The sequence below is a fragment of the Macaca fascicularis genome, chromosome 5 (assembly GCF_037993035.2).
Source record: "Macaca fascicularis isolate 582-1 chromosome 5, T2T-MFA8v1.1".
In the NCBI taxonomy this organism is placed as follows: Eukaryota; Metazoa; Chordata; class Mammalia; order Primates; family Cercopithecidae; genus Macaca; species Macaca fascicularis.
In genome coordinates, this window is record NC_088379.1 from 72,305,244 (window position 1) to 72,325,211 (window position 19,968).

At 36.5% G+C, this 19,968-nt stretch overlaps 1 protein-coding gene across 50 annotated transcripts in view; it reads right to left on the reverse strand.

Moving 5' to 3' along the window:
* The window catches only part of ADGRL3 (adhesion G protein-coupled receptor L3), an 857,692-nt gene that overhangs the window by 503,629 nt on the left and 334,095 nt on the right, over positions 1-19,968 (reverse strand). For 4 of the 50 annotated variants that reach the window (XM_074039935.1, XM_074039939.1, XM_074039934.1 and 1 more), the window contains exon 1: positions 10,836-11,296. The exons of the other annotated variants lie outside the window; for them this stretch is intronic. In XM_074039935.1, the coding sequence (XP_073896036.1) occupies positions 10,836-10,848 (13 nt within the window). In that variant the 5' untranslated portion in view covers positions 10,849-11,296. Of the gene's footprint in view, positions 1-10,835; positions 11,297-19,968 lie in introns of those variants that run through there. 50 annotated transcript variants of the gene reach the window in all.

Here is a 19,968-nt window from a genome sequence, read left to right on the forward strand (position 1 = left end):
TTCTAAAGTCAACCTTATTGAGAATTGATATAATAATTCATGTTTATATGATACATTTTTATGAGATTTATAGGTTAGAAATTACAAATTTCTAACTACAAATTGAACAATTGTCAGTGTGCTTCATAACAGAAACTGCAGAAATATTTCTTTTCTCTATAAGGATTTAACTAATATTCACTTAGCATAAGGCTAGATATTTAAGATCTTTTAAAATTTCACCTCAAATCAGTCAAATACCCTAACGACATTTTTGTCTCTCCTTCCTCCCCAGCCCCCAGAATCATCTGTTTTAAAAAAGCCAGAAATGTCTTATTTTTCTTCCTGGAAAAGAGAAGCTTTGTCAGGTAACATAAAGATTCTAATGTACCTAGAGTTAAATGAGATTATAAAGGAGATGTAGTTTGAAGCAATTAAATCTTGATCAATAAAATGTCTATCATTTTCCAACATATACATTACTTTCTCAACAATTGTCTTAAACCAGAAGATTGGGTATGGAATCCATTCTTTCAAAATTACTTTAAAATGGCATTGTTAAATAATGCAAGATAAGCAGAATTACCTACTCTTCTATCTTCTACCAAATAAGGTATTAAACATGAAGCATTGCATACTAACATAAATGAATCCAGAAGGGCAGAATTATTTTTCTCTGAATGGCAAATATATCTGATATAAGAGTTTGTAGTGTAACTACTGATTAACCTTATTAATAATGCACATTCATACTCCTCAAACACCTTGAGACAATGTTACATAAAAGATACTTGTTAATTTATTTATATACTGTATCTTTTACCAATACATATATATATCTTTCAAGTTATTAGCAACCCAAGTTACCATGATCTTTCACCTGAAAGAAAACAGCTACAACCTTAAATAAATCAGAGAATCTATATTTTAGTAAAATGAAAACAAATCTATGGTTGGAGAACTGATAGGCTTATCTCTTTCCCACTGGTTTATTGACATAAATAGGGAGATCCATATAGAGCAGGCCTTAAGTAGACGGACAGGCCATATTGACTCAGTCACATGACGTAATAGACCTTTGTAAGTTGTTATAAAGGGAGTAGATTATTCTCCATTTCTTTAAATTAAGGCAAAAAAAAAAATCACAAATTCAATGGGATTTGGATGTTGGGCAGATGTAGTAGGACTGTGTTTCTCCATCCCTACTAACTTAATGACCTCCAAAGGCAGGCATCTCCCATAGTTACTATAGGTGCTCAGATTGTCCCGCCATTTCCCACAAGACAAATCCAATAATCACAGAACAATTTCAAGACACATTAATTTGTACTTTGGAAATTTAGATTCTACTCGTCACTTAAAGGTCAAATACACTCAGATTATCATTCTTTTTTACAATTTCTACTTTGAAGTAGAAAGCAAATGATGTTATATTTCAGGTGATTTCTAGGTGCATGAAAGATACCTTATTAACCATTATACTCAACACACATTATCTTATGAAACTTTTTTTTTTTGCATATTACAAGCTAATCATTATGGTTTAAAACAACAATAAAGGTATACTCATCAGTTCCCCTAGTTTCTCTTGTGTTTCCACGCAAATAAGTAGTGACAATATAATAGGCTAAGTGTCATAATAGAACTACGGAGGTTAGACATTGGAAGCAAAGAGGGATCTCTTTAAATGCTCCCTGGTCAGAAAAGGAGAAAGGCATTGGGAAGCTTTTTTAAAGAAGGAATGAGTCTTGAAGCTTAATCGTGAAGGATTAGTACTTTTTCATGTGAATATGTGGGGGATGGTTAAGGATCAAAGAGAAAGAAGAGAATGTCATGTAGACAGAATAGTCATGAATAAATAAACAGTATGTTCTGGGAGTGATGATCACACACAGCATCATAGTTTATAAGAAATTAACTGAGAAGACTCAGTGAATTTTTTATTTGATAAAACATATATAACCCCAGAATTAAAAACACATGATTATGGTTTAAGTACCCCATTATTTCCTCTTTAGGCGAGTAAATTATACTTACTAGTATGGACATAAGCAAATAGAGAAGAGAGATACAAATATTTCACTCGTGCTTTTCTTGTTTCCTACATTTTGAGTCACTTTCATCCCCTTATGGCATGCCAGAAAAAAAGTAACACATAACAAATATGTCCACAAAGTAAGTACAAAATATTACAAAGCATGAACATTTGTGCTGGAAAAACCTATTGCCAATGTGTCAGACGCACTGACTATTAGTGCACAAGGAAGAGCCAAATTCAGGCTAATCACACTAAAATGCCATGATAGGTGCCGTCCAAGCTTTTATTTTTAAACTTTTTCATTTTCTAATTTTTATTAAAGTATCCAGTCAGGCCATAAACAAAACAGCTTAGATTGGCAAATGAATGGCAATTGACAGAAGATATTCCAATCATCCACAAAAATTAAATGGAATTTAAAAACAATTCATATCCACTGAGTTATTTCTCTACAAGTAGATTTTGTTTATTATTCAGAGAATAAAAGTTGACATTTTATGTAGTAAGAAAGGGTCAGTGGTTGGGATGGTGGTGGTGATGATGATGGGAATTAAGCTACTACCATTGCCAAGTGCTTACTAAGGGGCAAACACAGTATTAAATTTATTCTATAAACTGTCTAATTTTTTCTTTACATAGAAAAATACATGATAATTATCATAATCCTGAAATGTGGAAAAGCACTTATTCTACACCAGTACCTGTGCTAAGCATGATTCTCATTAATCCTTATTACAATTACTATTTTGCACACAGTGTTTTAATATTTATGATAACTGAAGTATTATGATCCCCTATTTACTAATGAGGAAAAAAAGGACTCAGGAAGTTTAAGACATCTGCCCAATGAAACTTATATGTCAGATATGTTATTTGCAGCCTAGAAAATGATGCTGTTTTTGCCAGGGCTTACTAAGATTCATTTAAAAAATAAAATAGTCCCATGGAGGAATCTTAAGAGATTCTGCAGAAAAAACCTGAATAACCATGATGTTCCTGGAGCAATTTTAAAGGCAGTGAATCTAGATAGCCAGATATAGTGAAGATAAATAGACACATAGATAGGCAGGCAGACAGACAGGTGAGAGAGAGAGAGACGATAGATGATAGATGTTATATAGACAGATTGATGAACAGATATTTAAAAAGAGAGGGGGAGAGAGAAAGAGAGAGAGATCGATCTCCAAAAATAAAGAGAGATCTATTTTATCTCTGGTATTGGTAAAAGACAGCGGGAACTGAAAGCAATATTATGGATTAGAGGATTACCAAATAGCTAAATATCTATTTTAAAGTTCCATATTTTCTTACTTGGCCACTAAAATGAGCATCCAATGCAGACTAGAAAAATCCAAGGAAGAAAGGATCCCAGGAACACATAAGAAAAACTATATAAAAGTACAGTTCTGTCAACCTTCATTCAAGTAGACTACCCTAAGATTTTCGTAGCCAGGAAATTCAGGATACTGTGATAAGACAGAGTGTAAATCAATGTATACCTAGAGGAATTTCATAGAGAAGTACCTCAAATTTTGAACTAACTCAGCAGAGCTATTAAAATGCAGAATATGTATTCTTACACTCTCAAAACTTGAGACACTTTTGAAATCGTATTTCACAAGCCTCTACATCAAGGTTGCTATAAGATGCACAATGGGGTTTTCAGGTAAAGATCCACATGACCTCAATGGAATTGTTTTGTAAATATACCTATCCAGGCAACCTATCTTCCCTTCTTATGAAAACTGCTGGAGCCATAGTTCTCTAATATGCTTTGTAAACAAACAAACAAAACCAATCAACCAAGAAGAAAAAAAAAAAACCCCACTAAAACCCTGATCAATGATTCAGAGCAGAATAGCCAAAGTATACATATACTTTCATACTAAAGAATGCACCCTCTGTGAGGAATTCCTAAGGTTAGTGTTTGAGTGCTCTTATTAATTGCAACTCTGGAGATCTAAAGCACTTTAGCATTAAAGAGTGAAAGGCAGTCAGCCTGTGTACAATTTTACATTAGTAATGACTTATAAATGCCACTGTAAGGCAGCTCTATCCACTGGAATAGGCAGTGCCATCATTAAAATGCCCATTTCTTTAGAGGGTACGCATAGATAATAAATGGGCTATCGACTTTTACTGCTTTATTTTTACTAAAACTACATAGTGAGTCTATGGATTCCAGCAATTCCTGGTGCCTGAGGTCTGTGAATCAATGATGTATTTGTAATAAAAACAACTGAACCATCCATCCATTATAGGTTCATAAAGGAAATTTGTTTCATGTTATATGTTTGTATGAGTGTTCCTGCTATTTAAGGATTAAGTATTCTAATGTGTGTTTCTGTGAAGAATCATTTTAAACTGATAGCACATTAAAAATCATTAAGGCAAACAATGCCTTAATTTAGGCCATAATCATTATTGGATTATGACTAAATATTTTTAAGAAGAAAATTTTATAAACCTTTCACCTGAAAAAAAAAAAAAGAAAAAAAAACACTAAATTTAGAGACTGATATCTCTCCCATCATCTTTTAACTTACCTCTGATTTATTTACCAGTGTTGAAACTGCTGGCTTTATCTTGCTGTAGATTAAAAAATGCAAACTGAAGGCTTTCTGGTAAATTCCACCCTTAGACATGCTTTAATTGGCCCAGACATTCTTGCACTGAAGACAGTCTTAAATACGAATTAGTATCTATATGTCTAAAACTCAGGGGACTTATAAAAATTCAGAGTCTAACCTTCTTTTAAAAGCTTTGAAGACCCAACAACACTTGGGCCTATGTTAACACACTGTAAAAACTGGAGGTGAGCAACATCTACCCCTCCAAAGTGGGCACCCACCAGTAAATCTGATACAACCTCAATAACTTCTTCAAATCCTTGTCACCGGGGGTAAGTACCTATTGCCTTTTATCATCTTACATCCAGCTGCTTTAATCATTTATTTTTACTTTTTCATATTATCTTCTGGCCCAGTAAGCAAAGCATTTGTGTTTGAGTCCAGCTTTAGTAGGTATTTGGCCACACCTTTAATTTGAAAGTCAGAAAAGCCCTTCCCTACTGCAAATGGTTGTCCATACTGCAGGGAGAGTGACTCTTATCACACACCGGGGCCTATCATGGGGAGGGGGGAGGGGGGAGGGATTGCATTGGGAGTTATACCTGATGTAAATGACGAGTTGATGGGTGCTGACGAGTTGATGGGTGCAGCACAGCAACATGGCACAAGTATACATATGTAACAAACCTGCACGTTATGCACATGTACCCTAGAACTTAAAGTATAATATTAATAAAAAATAAAAAATAAAAATAAAATAAAATAAAATAAAATAAAAAAAGAAACAGCAAAGTCAAATCCTGTTACTGCTCTGTTCAAAGCCCTCACATTTTCTGTAGGTCCAAAGTCCTTACTCTGCCCTAACACCTCCCACCTCCATGACTCTGCTCCCTCCCCGCTGCTCTCCCCTGGCTCATTCTGCCTTAGTCGCACCAGATCTCCTTGCTGTTCCTCAAACTCCTGTCTCACAGCCTTTTGTACTCCTTGTTCCTTCTGCCAGTGCTCTTTCCCTAGATATGCCATTGCTCAGAAGTCACTTTTTCACTGAGATCTCCTCTGACTATATTCTTTATATTTGCAAACTCCAAAAGATCAACAATCCCATTCATTCTTCCCCACCTTATTTTTCCCCATAGCACATATAAATATAGGTATGACATATTTTTAACCATATTTTCATACTTTTATTCTCTCTCTGCTCCTGTCAGAGGCATGTGAACCAAAGCAACTCCATCTTGAATAGGAGCTGGATAAATAAGGCTGAGACTAACTGGGCTGCATTCCCAGATGATTAAGGCATTCTAAGTCATAGGATGAGATACGAGGTCAGCACAAGATACAGGTCATAAAGACACTGCTGATAAAACAGGTTGTAGTAAAGAAGCCGACTAAATCCTAGCGAAACAAAGCTAGCCACAAGAGTGACCTCTGGTTGTCCTCATTGCTTCACTCCCACCAGTGCCATAACAGTTTATAGATGCCATGGCAACATCAGAAAGTTACCCTATATGGTCTAAAAAGGGGAGGCATGAACAATCCATCCCTTGAATAACCATAAAAATGGGCAACCAACAGCCTTCAGGGCTGCTCTATGGAGCAGCCATTCTCTCATTCCTTTACTTTCCTAATAAACTTGCTTTCACTTTACAGACTCGCCCTGAGATCCAAGATCCCTCTCTTGGAGTCTGGACTGGAATCCCTTTCCTGTAACACTCCCACTAAAATGCCTTCCCATGAGGCTATTTTGTCTGTTGCTTATCCCCATCTGGCTGCTGTGTTCTCGGCATCTAGAACAGCTCTGAGAGCATAGTATGCATTCAATTAATATTTATTGAAATAGAAGCAGAATGAATACGATTCTGGCTTTATTTTCTGAAGAGCCTCGTGTGTTATTTGCACTCACAAAGATTTCTGCTGTCTTTTAGGTGGCACATAAACAGCTAAGGTATATAATAAGGTAAAATTAAAATATGTCTATACAAATTGGAAGAAATTTATCTTAATGAACCTTTAATAATATTCTAAAGCAGATGAAGGGGATCAGAATATGCCATCCCCAAATATTCCACTTTGGCATAAGGATTATTTTGAGCTGAAGGCAATTAAGAAACCAGCAAACACAGAGCTCTCTCTGCTTTCCTCTTTTGTGCCTAAAAGCTGGGCATAAATTTCACTTTTGTAAGATAAATTAATATTTGTAAAGGAAATTTACATGGGTAAAAGCATTCTCTCCTGTACCAAAAAGAAGAAAATGAGACAGCTCTTACTACTGGAGGGACAAACTTTACTAAACAGTCCTTATTTATCATACATTTCCTAGTCAATTTACCTGCTTCAGTCCAAACTTCCTTTTCCTTTGTCTAAAATCTTCTCCATACTTTGTTACTCTTTGTTAAAAAGGTACTTAAGCCCCTGGGTCTAACTCCCTCTTTGGGGTCTTTGCTTCTTTTATGGGAAACCCCTGTGTGTGAAATAAACTTCTTCTGTCAATCTGTCTTCCCTCAGTTTAATTCACAGTCCCCAGCTCCATAACCTAAGGGGGAAGAGAAAAGTTTTTCTTCACTTACACAGAGATACAATTTAATTCAGTATGGCCACCGAAATTAAAGTATAGGAATGTTGTGAGTTCAAAAGCTTGTGCTACTCAGCAATTGTTTTCAAATCAATTTTCTCCTCTCTCTCTCTGTCACATACACATGTACACATACACAGTGCACACACGCAAACCTACACAGAGATCGTGGTAAGAAAGCAGATGGATGAAATATTAAATATGAATAAAAATAAAATACCTAGGTTGGGCACAGTGGCTCAATCCCAGCACTTTGGGAGGCCAAGGCAGATGGATCATTTGAGGTCAGGAGTTTGAGACCAGCCTGACCAACACTGCGAAACCCCGTCTCTCCTAAAAATACAAAAAAATTAGCCAGACATGGTTGGTAGCCGCCTGTAATCCCAGCTAATCTGGAGGCTAAAATATGAGAATCACTTGAACCTGGGAGGCGGAGGTTGCAGTGAGCCAAGATTGCACCACTGCACTCCACCCTGGGCAACAGAATAAGATTCTGTCTCAAAAAATGAATAAAATAAAATAAAATACCTAAGTTAGGAGAGAATTTTTTTCATAAGCAAATAAGATCCAATATTCAAAATGTAAAAAGAAAAAAAAAAAAAAAAAGGCCCAAGCCTAATTTCCAGTATATATCTGTAACTATGACTTTGAGATTCTTATTACCTTTTTTTCTTCTTTTACCAGATTTCACTCAAAAACTTTCTCCTCTGTTCTCTGGCAGGTAGGAGCACTGCCCTAGCACTAATTTAAAGAGAACCCTACATACGACTGATATGTAAATTCTGATTGCCAGAGCTCAAAAACTCTTCATTTGCATACGCTAATTTAAAAATGGGTTGTTACCTCTGTTCTGTGCTTGAGAAGCTAAAACCCAACGGTGTGAATTGTAGGAGTTAATTCAGAAGTTCAGAGAGCTTGGACCAAGTCTACAAAATACACTTCTGCCTAGCCACTGATTAACCAAACATTTCCACTGGGCAAGACATTTAGAACAGGATAAGCACTTGAAAAAAAAATGTACAATGAATTAAAATTATTGAAGTTTCCATTTATGCCTACACTTGTTATTAATACCTAAATAATACTTATTTCTCTTATTATATTGTGATGTCAGACAATAATCAATAATTCCATGTGGATAAAATAAAAATAAATAATGGCTCATAACCACACATCTAACCAGTTGTGTAATCAATCTGGGAGGCTGAATCTATTTTAATGCTAAATCATTAACACATTTCAGCTTCATTTAGTATTCTGAGAAGTATTGTATGTATGTGAGAGAATAATTAATAGTTGTATTATTTTATCAAGCTCAAGAAAATCTCATCTGCCTAAAAATCTATTTTTCCATTTTGTCTACTGTATTGAAAGCTTATTTATACTTATTTGTATTATGATTATTTTTTATCTCAGTTAAATATTTTAGGTACAGAGTTGCTTATGTTGAATAGAAATGCTCTTATACCTGTGGAATTTCAAACCAAAGGAGAGTGAAAATACAAGAATAACAGCTGTTTCACTTATTTCACAGCACATTTATATAAAATTTGATTAGGGGAGATCTGTCCAGGCAATTTAGTAACATATCCAAATGTGCAATATGTACCTATGAACTACGCTTATTTCTAAAAGTGACTGGAGGCAGCTTATAATTCAAATGGCTCAGGTGCAATAAGCCAAAAACCTTTAACATGCACTGAAATTACCTGTTTCCCTGCCTACTAGGTGGAGATTGACAGTATATATCTTTGTTTCACAGAATTCACCATAGTCTGACTCACTGTAAGGCCTTCATAAATATTTATGGAAATAGACCAATACAAAAAAAGCTGAATGTAGGACAGTATATGAAGACACAAGACAACAAAGAAATAAGCTAGACAGGGAAGCAATTTTAGATATTTTTAGCATACAAAGTCTAATAGTGTACTCTTGGCCTTGATATTAAAAAAGCAGATGGGACATGGTGGCTCACGCCCGTAAGTCCAGCATCTTGGGAGGCCAAGATAGGAGGATCACTTGAGCCCAGGAGTTCAAAACCAGTCTCGGCAATGCAGGGAGACCCCATCTCTACAAAAAATAAAAATAAAAAATTAGCCAAGCATGGTGACACACACCTGTGATGTCAGCTATACAGAAGGCTGAGGTGGGAGGATTATTTAGGCCTGGGAGGTTGAGGTTGCAGTGAGCCATGATTGCACCACTGCACTCCAGCCTGAGTGACAGAGTGAAATCCTGTCTCAAAATAAATAAATAAAATTAAAAATTAAAAAGGCAAGTGACATATTACCTTCCACAGATTCAAAAGAAAATGTGAGTCTGTTTTGTGGTACTCACCCAGTGATAGAGTTTGGTGATCTTCTGGGGATTTTTTCTTATAAGGAAAGAATACTTTAAAGTTGAAACATGTGAATCAAATGTCTGTAACCAGTTACCTGAACTATAGATTAAAAAGTAAAGAAAGCAACTGGTAACAAATGCTGAGACATTGCCTGATGTTATAGTACGTGCTCAATAAAAGGTTGAATGAATCAGTAAGTGACATGTATGAGCCTGTTATTGTCATCAAGCAGCTGCTTCTGTGTTTATTGGGTCTGTTACCTAGGCACTCACAAATTCTATACCTATAATCAATACGTAGTTTAAACACTTAAAACAGTCCCTAAATTGGTATTGTTATAATAAAGGTGATCCATCTAATAAAATGTTGTGGTTTTATACTTACACCTTAGTGGAGTGATAATCTCTACATTTTGGGCAAAGTTGCAATATGTAATTACATTAATTTTGAGGTCATCACACACAAACATCTTATACTATATATATAGTATAAGACGTGTATATATATACACATACACATGTGTGTGTATATAAACACATAGTTCCATTTACAGTCATAAATTCAGCCTTTTCAAAATATTGCAAACTATTATCTTTCTGCAACTACCAATGTAGGTTTTAAAAATGTATGTCCTGAGGTTTTATTTACTCCTCAGTATTGTCCAGGTTTGTGATTCCTTGCAGAAATTCAGTTGTGACTATGTTTGTTTGAGATGAATGTGTAGCATAAATTAGGCCATTTATAATCTGTGTAAATTATCCCATAATTAGAGATTTATCAACCCAAGGGGTGAGAAAACAACCTTGTTTATCTTAGCAAAGGAGTCACATATAACTCTCTATATAATGAGTTATATATAAGAGTTATATATAAATGCAATCACAGTTCGTATAAATGCCAACCGTATCTCATATGAGTAAAATGCTGGGTTCTTCAATTATCACAGTTCCTTCAGTATCCTCTAGAATTAAAATCTTAGTTTTGATGTACGAGAAAAATAATCAAAATACTTTTTAAACATAAAAACACCACAGTGTCATGACTTTTTAAATACGTATTTTTAACTCTAGCTGAAATGATGCATTCTGATTATGACTTTGATATGTGTCATTTCTTTTTCACTGACTACAAAACTTTTATATAAAAACCACCATGCATTTGATAACACCTTTAATAGGTAGCTAAATAATTAAGTTTTAAGTGTTTAAGGAGTTACTGTATGATTGCGATTACACTTGTCTCAACGCCTGGTTCTGGAGAAACAGCCTCACAATCCTTAATTTAATCTAAAAGAAATATGCACAGTCACCCTTGGATAAGGTGTTTACTTACTGCCTACTAACATGTAAGCTGATATTGAGAGATCACAATGTGCTAGCGGCCCTCACGCTCGGCACCTCCTCGGCCTCAGCATCCACTCTGGCAGCACTCCAGGAGCCCTTCAGCCGGCTGGCCGAGACCACAGCTGGCTCCCTCTGCTCGCGGGGAGGTGTGGAGGGAGAGGCACGGGCTGGAACCCGGGCTGCGCGCCTCGCTCACAGGCCAGCACGAGTTTCTGCGGGCGCGGGCTCGGGCTCGGGCTCGGCAGGCCCCACACTCAGAGCGGCTGGCCTGCGCCGCCGGCCCAAGGCAGTGAGGGGCTTAGCACCTGGGCCAGCAGCTGCGGTGGGTGCGCTGGGTCCCCCAGCAGTGCCGGCCCTGCACTCGAGTTCTCAACGGACCTCAGCTGCCTCCCCGCCGGGCAGGGCTCGGGACCTGCAGCCCACCATGCCTGAACCCCGCCCCGCGCGGTCAGCTCCTGCGTGACCCGAGCCTCCTCCAACGAGCGCCGCCCCCTGCTCCTCAGCGCTCAGTCCCACCCACCGCTCAAGCACTAAGAAGTGCGGCCCGCCGCGCACGACTGGCAAGCAGCTCCGGCCGGGACCCTGGTCCAGGGTCCACTAGGTGAAGCCAGCTGGTCTCCTGCATCTCGGAGGGACTTGGAGAACTTTTATGTCTAGCTAAGGGATCGTAAAGGCACCAATCGGCATTCTGTGAAATGGACCAATCAGCTCTCTGTAAAACGGACCAATCAGCTCTCTGTAAAACGGACCAATCAGCTCTCTGTAAAATAGACCAATCAGCAGGATGTGGGTGGGGCCAGATAAGCGAAGAAAAGCAGGTTGCCCCAGCAAGCAGTGGTAACTCCTTGAGGTGCGCTCCACGTTATGGAAGCTTTGTTCTTTCTCTCTTTATGAAAAACCTTGCTGCTGCTCACTTTTTTGGTCCACGCTGCCGTTGTGCGACGTAGCACTCACTTGCCAGGCTCTGCAGCTTCACTTCTGAAGCCAGCGAGACCACAGGAAGAAGGAGCAACTCCAGAGGCGCTGCCTTTAAGAAGTGTAACACTCATCGCGAGTGTCCGCGGCTTCATTCTTGAAGTCAACGAGACGAAGAACCCACCAATTTCGTATACAATATGAGAAAAGAAAAAATGGCTACCATGTGATTAATATCTTCAATGTAAAAATTTACAAGTGCCTAATAACACATATACACACACAAGCTGACAGAGAACTGTAAGGCGGGACCTGTGGCCAGCTCAACTTGTAATCTAAGTAGTGAGATATATAGGAATTACCTGGATTTATAGAGCCATTATTAAACAGGGTAACTACTTAGTTGGCCAGCTCCCTAGATTAATGACCTATATATTAATAACTATATCATGGCTCTAAAACTAAGCTTTAGCCAGCCTCTCCAAATCAATTCATTTCACAAGTAAGAATACTGTTAGCATCATATGTATATTCTTTCCTTTGCTACCCTCTTGACTACTACTACCGATATCACTGATGTACCATTCCCCACACCAAAGTATTCTGAAATTTTTTCAAGAAAATCTTAAAACTTTTCCTTTGGTATCCCCCCTTGACCAGTACTTCAAATATCACTGATTCACCACTCCCTATACCAAAGTATCTTTAAAATGAATCAACAAACGTTATAGGACATAGAAATCTGTTTTGCCATAATATTTTCTTGTCATATCCAATTAGATATACATGCATGCATGTATATCTGAATTATGGTAGAAGTAAGGCATAGCACTTTCTGAGAAAGTAAACAAGTTCAAAATTGTCTTTCCTAAGAAAAATGAATTATTTTATCATGCTAAGTTTGTAATTATTAACAGTGTTGCCTTTTAAAACAACATCTAGGTAGCCTTTTAATCCTAGAAACCATAAAAGAAGAAAAAACCATTTTATTCTATTAACCTACCTATGTTCTTGACCTCAACTGAATCCCAAAGTAAAATTATTCTGATCAAAAATATTTTCATAAAGATGAATATACTATCTGAATTAAATAAATCTTCAAACAATATGTTACATGATATTTCTATATTTTGGTAAATAATTTTATCTCCTTGTGCTATTGTAATATAATTAAAATTATACACTAAAAATTACTCTAAAATGAAAACAACATTAATTTTGACAGTTGATATGTTGTATCTAAGTATATTAAATGTGATTTAACAATGAAGTCACAATTTTTAAATGTACACTTCTAAGATTAAAAAGAGAGGAAAAAGCCACAAAAATTTGATTTAAATATAAGAATTTACTGCTGGGTTGAAATGTGTGTCAATATGTTGCTGAAAGAAAAAAAAAAAATTTATCCCTTCTTAGTCACATTATCAGATTCAGAAACTAATTTTAATCAGGGAAGTTATATTAATTTACTTAAAAATATATTCTAGTACTTAATAAATGCAAGATATTGTTCAAGGCCCTGTAAATACAGCAGTGATTAAGCCAGGCAATACTGGGACCCGAATCTTATGGTAAATTATATTTTAGAGGAATAAAGTAAAATCTGGTAGGCAGATAATAAAATTTAAAAAAAAAAAAAACATAAAAAATAACATCTAGTCTTCCATAGAGAATTGAAATAGAATGATACAAAAAGGAGTAACTGGTAAACTTGTTCTTCAGAGAGCATGTCTCCACAAAAATGATAATTATAATGAGGATTGCAGAGGAAGTTATCAGGCAAAAATGAAGAGGAACAATCTAAGCAGAGAAAATAACTAATGCAAAGTTGGGTAAAAACTGAAAGCATTCCCCTTGAAATCCTGTACAAGACAAGGATGCCCTCTCTCATCAATCCTATTCAACATAGTACTGAAAGTCTTGGTCACAACAGTCAGGAAAGAAAAAGAAATAAAAGGAATCCAAATAGTAAGAGAGGAAATCAAATTATCCCTGTTTGCAGGTGTGATTCTATACCTAGAAAACCCCATAGTCTTTGTTCAAAAGCTCCTTGATCTGATAAACAACTTCAGCAGTCTCAGGATAAAAAATCAATACACAAATATCAGTAGCATTCCTATATACCAACATCCAAGCTGAGAGTCAAATCAAGAATGCAATCCCATTCACAATAGCAACAGAAAGAATAAAATACCTAGAAATACAGCTAATCAGGAAGGTGAAAGATTCCCTACAATGAGAATTGTAAAACCTTGCTCAAAGAAATCAGAGATGACACAAACAAATGGAAGAACATTCCATCCTCATGGATATGAAGAATATTGTTAAAACGCCCATATTGCCCAAAGCAATGTACAGATTCAACACTATCCCTGTCAAACTACCTACAACATTCATCACACAATTAGAAAAAAAACCTAGGGAACCATAGTTCTAAAATTCACATGGAACCAAAAATAGCTCAAATAGCCAAGGCAATCCTAAAATTCATATGAAACCAAAAAAGAGCCCAAATAGCCATGTCAATCCTAAGCAAAAAGAACAAAGCTGTAGGCATCACATTGACTGATTTCAAACTATATTACAAGAATACAGTAACCAAAACAGCATAGCATTAGTACAAAAACAGACAAATAGACCAATGGAACAAAATAGAAAGCCTAGAAATAATACCACACATAGGTAACCATCTGATCTTTGACAAAATTGACAAAGGCAATGGGGAAAGGACTCCCTAGTCAATAAATGGTGCTGGGATAACTAGCTAGCCATATTCAGAAAATTGACATTGGACCTCTAACTACACCATATGCAAAACTCAATTAAAAATGGATTAAAGGCTCAAATGTAAAAGCTAAAACTATAAAAACTCTTGAAGATAACCTAGAAAATATCATTGAGGACACAGGTCCTGGCAAAGATTTCATAACGAAGATTGTCAAAAGCAATTGCAACAAAAACAAAAATTGACAAATGGTACCTAATTAAACTAAAGAGCTTCTGCACAGCAAAAGAAACTCTCAACAGAGTAAACCGACAACCTACAAATGGAGAAAAAATATGCAAACTATGCATTTGACAAAGGTCTAATATCCAGAATCTATGAGGAACATAAGCAAATGTATAAGCAAAAAGCAAACAACACCATTGAACGTGGGCAAAGGACATGAACAGACTTCTCAAAAGAAGACATACATGTAGCCAATAAGCATATGAAAAAATGCTCAACATCACTAATCATCAGAGAAATGCAAATCAAAACCACCTTCTTACACCAGTAAGAATGGCTACTATTAAAAAGTCAAAAAATAACACATGCTGGAGAGGTTGCAGAGAAAAGAGAACACTTATACATTCTTGGTGGAAATGTAAATTTATTCAGCCACTGTGTGAAACAGTTTGGCTATTTCTCAAAGAACTGAAAGAAGATATATCATTTGACCCAGTAACCCTATTATTGGGTATATACCCAAAGGAATACAAATTGTTCTACTGTAAAGAGGCATTCATGTGTATATTCACTGCAGCAGTTTTCACAATAGCAAATATATGGAATCAACCTAAATGCCCATCAGTGGTATACTGGATAACATGGTACATATACACCATGGAAAACTATGCAGCCATAAAAAAGAATGAGATCATGTTCTTTGCAGTAACATGGATGGAGCTTGAGGACATTATCCTAAGCAAACTAACACAAGAGCAGAAAACCAAATACCACATACTCTCACTTAAAGTGGGAGTTAAACATACAGACACAAAGAAGGGAACAACAAACATTGGTGCCTACTTGAGGGCTGGGTGAGAGAAGGGTGAGGATTGAAAACCTACCTATCAGGCACTATGCTTATTACCCTGTGACAAAATAATCTGTGCACCAAATTCCTGTGACATGAAATTTACCTATATAACAAACCTGTGCATGTATCCCTAAAACTAAAAAAAAGTAAAAAGAAAAAAAAAAAAAGAAAAAGAAACCCAGAATATCATTGTGGCTGATAGATACACAGAAAGCAATGGTGTGCTGGTAAATATTTAACAACTGGTTCTTTAGAAAAACACATGTATGTATTCAGAAATGTCCATTAAATTTATTATAATTTTACTGATGTAAAATATGTAAAGCACATAATCTGCAAACAATAAAGAAATGCACAATGCTTCCTATAGTAATTTCTATACAGCTAATTGATTCTCTTGGAATATTTTCACTGAGTTTTGATGAACTCCTGTATCTGTTATCAAACTATGGTTGTAACTGATAAATGAGTTTAGTTCTGAAATAAACATTTTTTGATATTTTTGTTTACTTTCATGAGCAAGACGAAAGTGAAACAAAAAGACATACGGTGGAACTTCACTTGCTCATCAGTGATGTGAACAACTTTTTTGCTGCATTGCACAAGTTTCCAAATACTGGAATATTTCTTCAATTTTTTTTGTGCTATTCACAATGTAACAGCTATAGACACACCCTTTTAACTTTAGTCTGCATTTTAAACATTTTCTCATATCTAGACAATCAACAAATCATTAAATGAAACTCTATTTTGTAATACTTGCCAATTTCTGCGGTGTAAATACTCCCTTCAGGGTTGATTTCTGGCTATAAACATGACTTCATTGAACATGAAGTTGGGAAAGGATGTGCAGTAGTACAGCATTATATGGTATTTCTACTGTACACATACAATATATAAAAAGACACCAAAACATTGAGAATAGTAAAATATAGTAAAAATAACTAGGAAATAATGACCTTGGAGTAGTTATTATATTTCCTTATAATGCAATCTACTTAATTGTAAGATTATACAATATTTGTAATAGTCGGTTTTAACAACTGGCTTGCAAAATTCCTGAAAATTTAACAACTGGTTCTCACAGGTCAAGTGTGCAAGCCAGCTTGAGCACACTGGTGTAATATAGACATATAGTAATATTAATGAGGCTGCAGATGTAAACAGAGACATATCTGGCAAGGGCTTGTAAACCAATGCAGGGAGTTTTTATTTCATCCAAAGAGTAAAGTTAAGCCATCAGAGAGTTGAAATCCAGAGAGAGATATATGACTCAATTTGTGTTTTAAAATGTTCCCTCTCAGTGTTCTGGAGAATTAATTTCAAGTAGGTAAGAGCAGAAGCAGTGTCACCAGCCAGAAGTTACTGGAAATAGTCTAGGCAAGAGATAACCAGGGCTTAGACAAGAATGGGGATGATGATTTGGAGGCAGACTGACAGAGCTTATTGATGGTTTGAGGTGGGGGCAGCACAATCCTTAGATTAAACCAAGAGGACCCACATATCACAGTCATAAAAACATAGAAAGTTTTTTTTTTTTTTTTTTTTTGGTTATAAGAAAGATTTTTGAAACCTTAAACACCAAGCATAATTACACAGAGAGAGAAAGAGGCCCCACGCGGTGGCTCACGCCTGTAATCCCAGCACTTTGGGAGGCCGCGGCAGGAAGATCACCTGAGGTCGGGAGTTTGAGACCAGCCTGGCCAACATGGCAAAACCCTGCCTCTACTAAAAAATACAAAAATTAGCCGGGTGTGGTGGCGTGCTCCCCAGCTACTCAGGAAGCTGAGGCAGGAGAATCGCTTGAACTCGGGAGGCGAAGGTTGCAGTGAGTGGAGATGGCGCCGCTGCACTCCAGCCTGGGAAACAGAATAAGACGCAAAGACAGAAAGAGAGACAGGGAGAAAAGCTGAACTGGCTCCGTGAGGCGGAGGAAATGCGTTTGAGAGCTAATGAGCAGGGCTGAGGGTTGAAGGTGGCTATGGGAGGAACAAATCATGGTTTGTGCATTGGAAAATCAGCAAAGGAGTGGCTACTTTTGTTTTAAGTTGGCTTTCTGGCCAGGCACAACGGCTCATGCCTGTAATCACAACACTCTGGGAGGCCGTGGTGGGCGGATCACTTTGAGATCAGGAGTTCAAGACCAGCCTAGCCAACATGGTGAAACCCCATATCTGCTAAAAAGACAAAAATTAGCCAGGCGTGGTGGTGCGCCCTTATAATCCCAGCTACTCAGGAGGCTGATGCAGGAGAATCTCTCCATCCCAGGAGGCAGAGGTTTCAGTGAGCCAAGATTGTGCCACTGCACGGCGACAGAGTTAGACCCTGTCGCAAAAATGTATAATATAATATGATATGATAAATTATGATATAATATAATATAATATAATATAATATAATATAAACTTGGCTTTCTAAAATCACCTGAAGTCAGTGTCTAGGCAGTTATTTCTCTCTCTTCTCTGCTTGGAAGAGCCTGAACAGTCTGGAAATCCTGTGTTGGAAAAGTAAGATATGAAAGAGAGGCACTGCCCCCACCTCTGTCTCTAGGGGTTCATTAGGTCAGTCCTAGCTCTGGGTGGATCCTGAGCTGAACCCAGCTTCTACTTTTTCCTGCCACATACATCAGTACTAACCAGGTTTGTCAGGGTTGACCCTACAAGGAGGGGAACTCCTTTTGCCTCCAGATTTCAGAATGATAACTTCAGTGGGAACATGGGCTGGGTCACGGGGATAGCTTGGTCTGTAATTTTTAACTACAACTTACGATATGCAGGCTTCCATTTAAACTCCTATTTTATGTCCCACAAATGTTAAGGACAATGCGGGAGGAGAGGTAAAGGAAAAAGAAAAGTCCAAGATTACTTCTAGATTTTTGACTAGATATCAGCATGATTCACTTGATCAACTTCCCACAAATCAATCTAAGTTCAACAAACTTCCAATCAATATCCAATTATACTTTTAAAGAGGAATGTGGCAATGTGTTTTGACATTTTTAAGCTAATTCTGAAAAAGAAGAGTAAAATTTAAAAAATACTTGTTAAAGTATTAAGCCATATTGCAAAGTGATAGTGAAATAGATACAGACTAATGAAGCAGTGAGAGAATAAAGAGTTTATGAATACATGGGAATTTGTTATAAACAACAAACATCATAAATCATTGCAAAGAGGTTCATTATTTGGTAATATATGTTGAAAAAATAAGACTCGCTCCATAAACAATGTATTTCTAACTCATAAAATATAAAAACTTCAAATTAATATATTTAAGTTCTTAATGCGATTATAAATGTGAAAAGTAAAATATTTGTGATACTGGGTAAAGAATGATGTCTAAGCTAATACTTGCAAATATAAAACCAAAAGGGAAAAAACAGAATTTTCTGATTACATCTCAGTGAAAGATTACTGTCCACATGTATCTAAAGGGAGACAGAGAGGAAGAAGCTATTTGCACATTTGAAAATGGCAAAGGTTCTGACTTACCATCAGTAGTTCTTACAAGCTAGGGTTAAAAAAATACAAAGAGAAAAAATAGGTAAAGACTATAAAGAGTAAATTTACAGAAGGAGTTTTCCAAATAGCTAATTGGTATTGAAGAAAAGTTCATTCTCTTTAGTAATCAGAGAAATGCAAATCAAAACAATGAGATACGACCTAATGTCTCTCAGGTATATAAAAAAATCAGAAAATTGAACGCCATTAAGCTTGGGTGCAGCTACGAAGAAAGGGGAGCTGATTCACTGTGCAAGTGAAAACTGATGCAGTCATTCTGGAGTATGGTCAATGCTGCTCAATAGTGAAGTTATCTATATATATAATCTACTCCTAAATATATTCCCAAGGAAACTCACACTGATCCACAAAAAGACATCCAGGACAATGCTTATCACATTGTTTTTGATCGTAAAGAATTAGAAGCATCCTAAGTAGTTCTATCACTTAAGTAGACTGTGATATACACACAGAGTGGACTAATATGAGCAGACAGAATCTCAAGGAGACCGGATGGGTAAAATGCCTAAGATGAATGATGATACATCAGCGAAATATTCAAATAATGGAAATATCACTGAAAAAACTTTTAGGAATACAGATGCAGTTTAAATATAGCATCATGTGAAAAAAGTAGTAAATAAGATGAATAGCACACCACCACCTATGCATCTATGCATGGTTAAAAACATGAAGCATTTTCTATTCTATTAAGGATACAAGTATGTTTAAGTAAACTTTGAAAGTAAGACTGGAAGAATAAACATTAAGTATACTAGAGTGAGGCAGGAGAATGAACTTGAAAATGGAAGAAGAGAATGTATTAAGTTTTCTATCGCTGCAGTAACAAATTACCACAAAGTGTGTGGCTTACTACAAAACAAATTTTATTATCTTCTAGTTC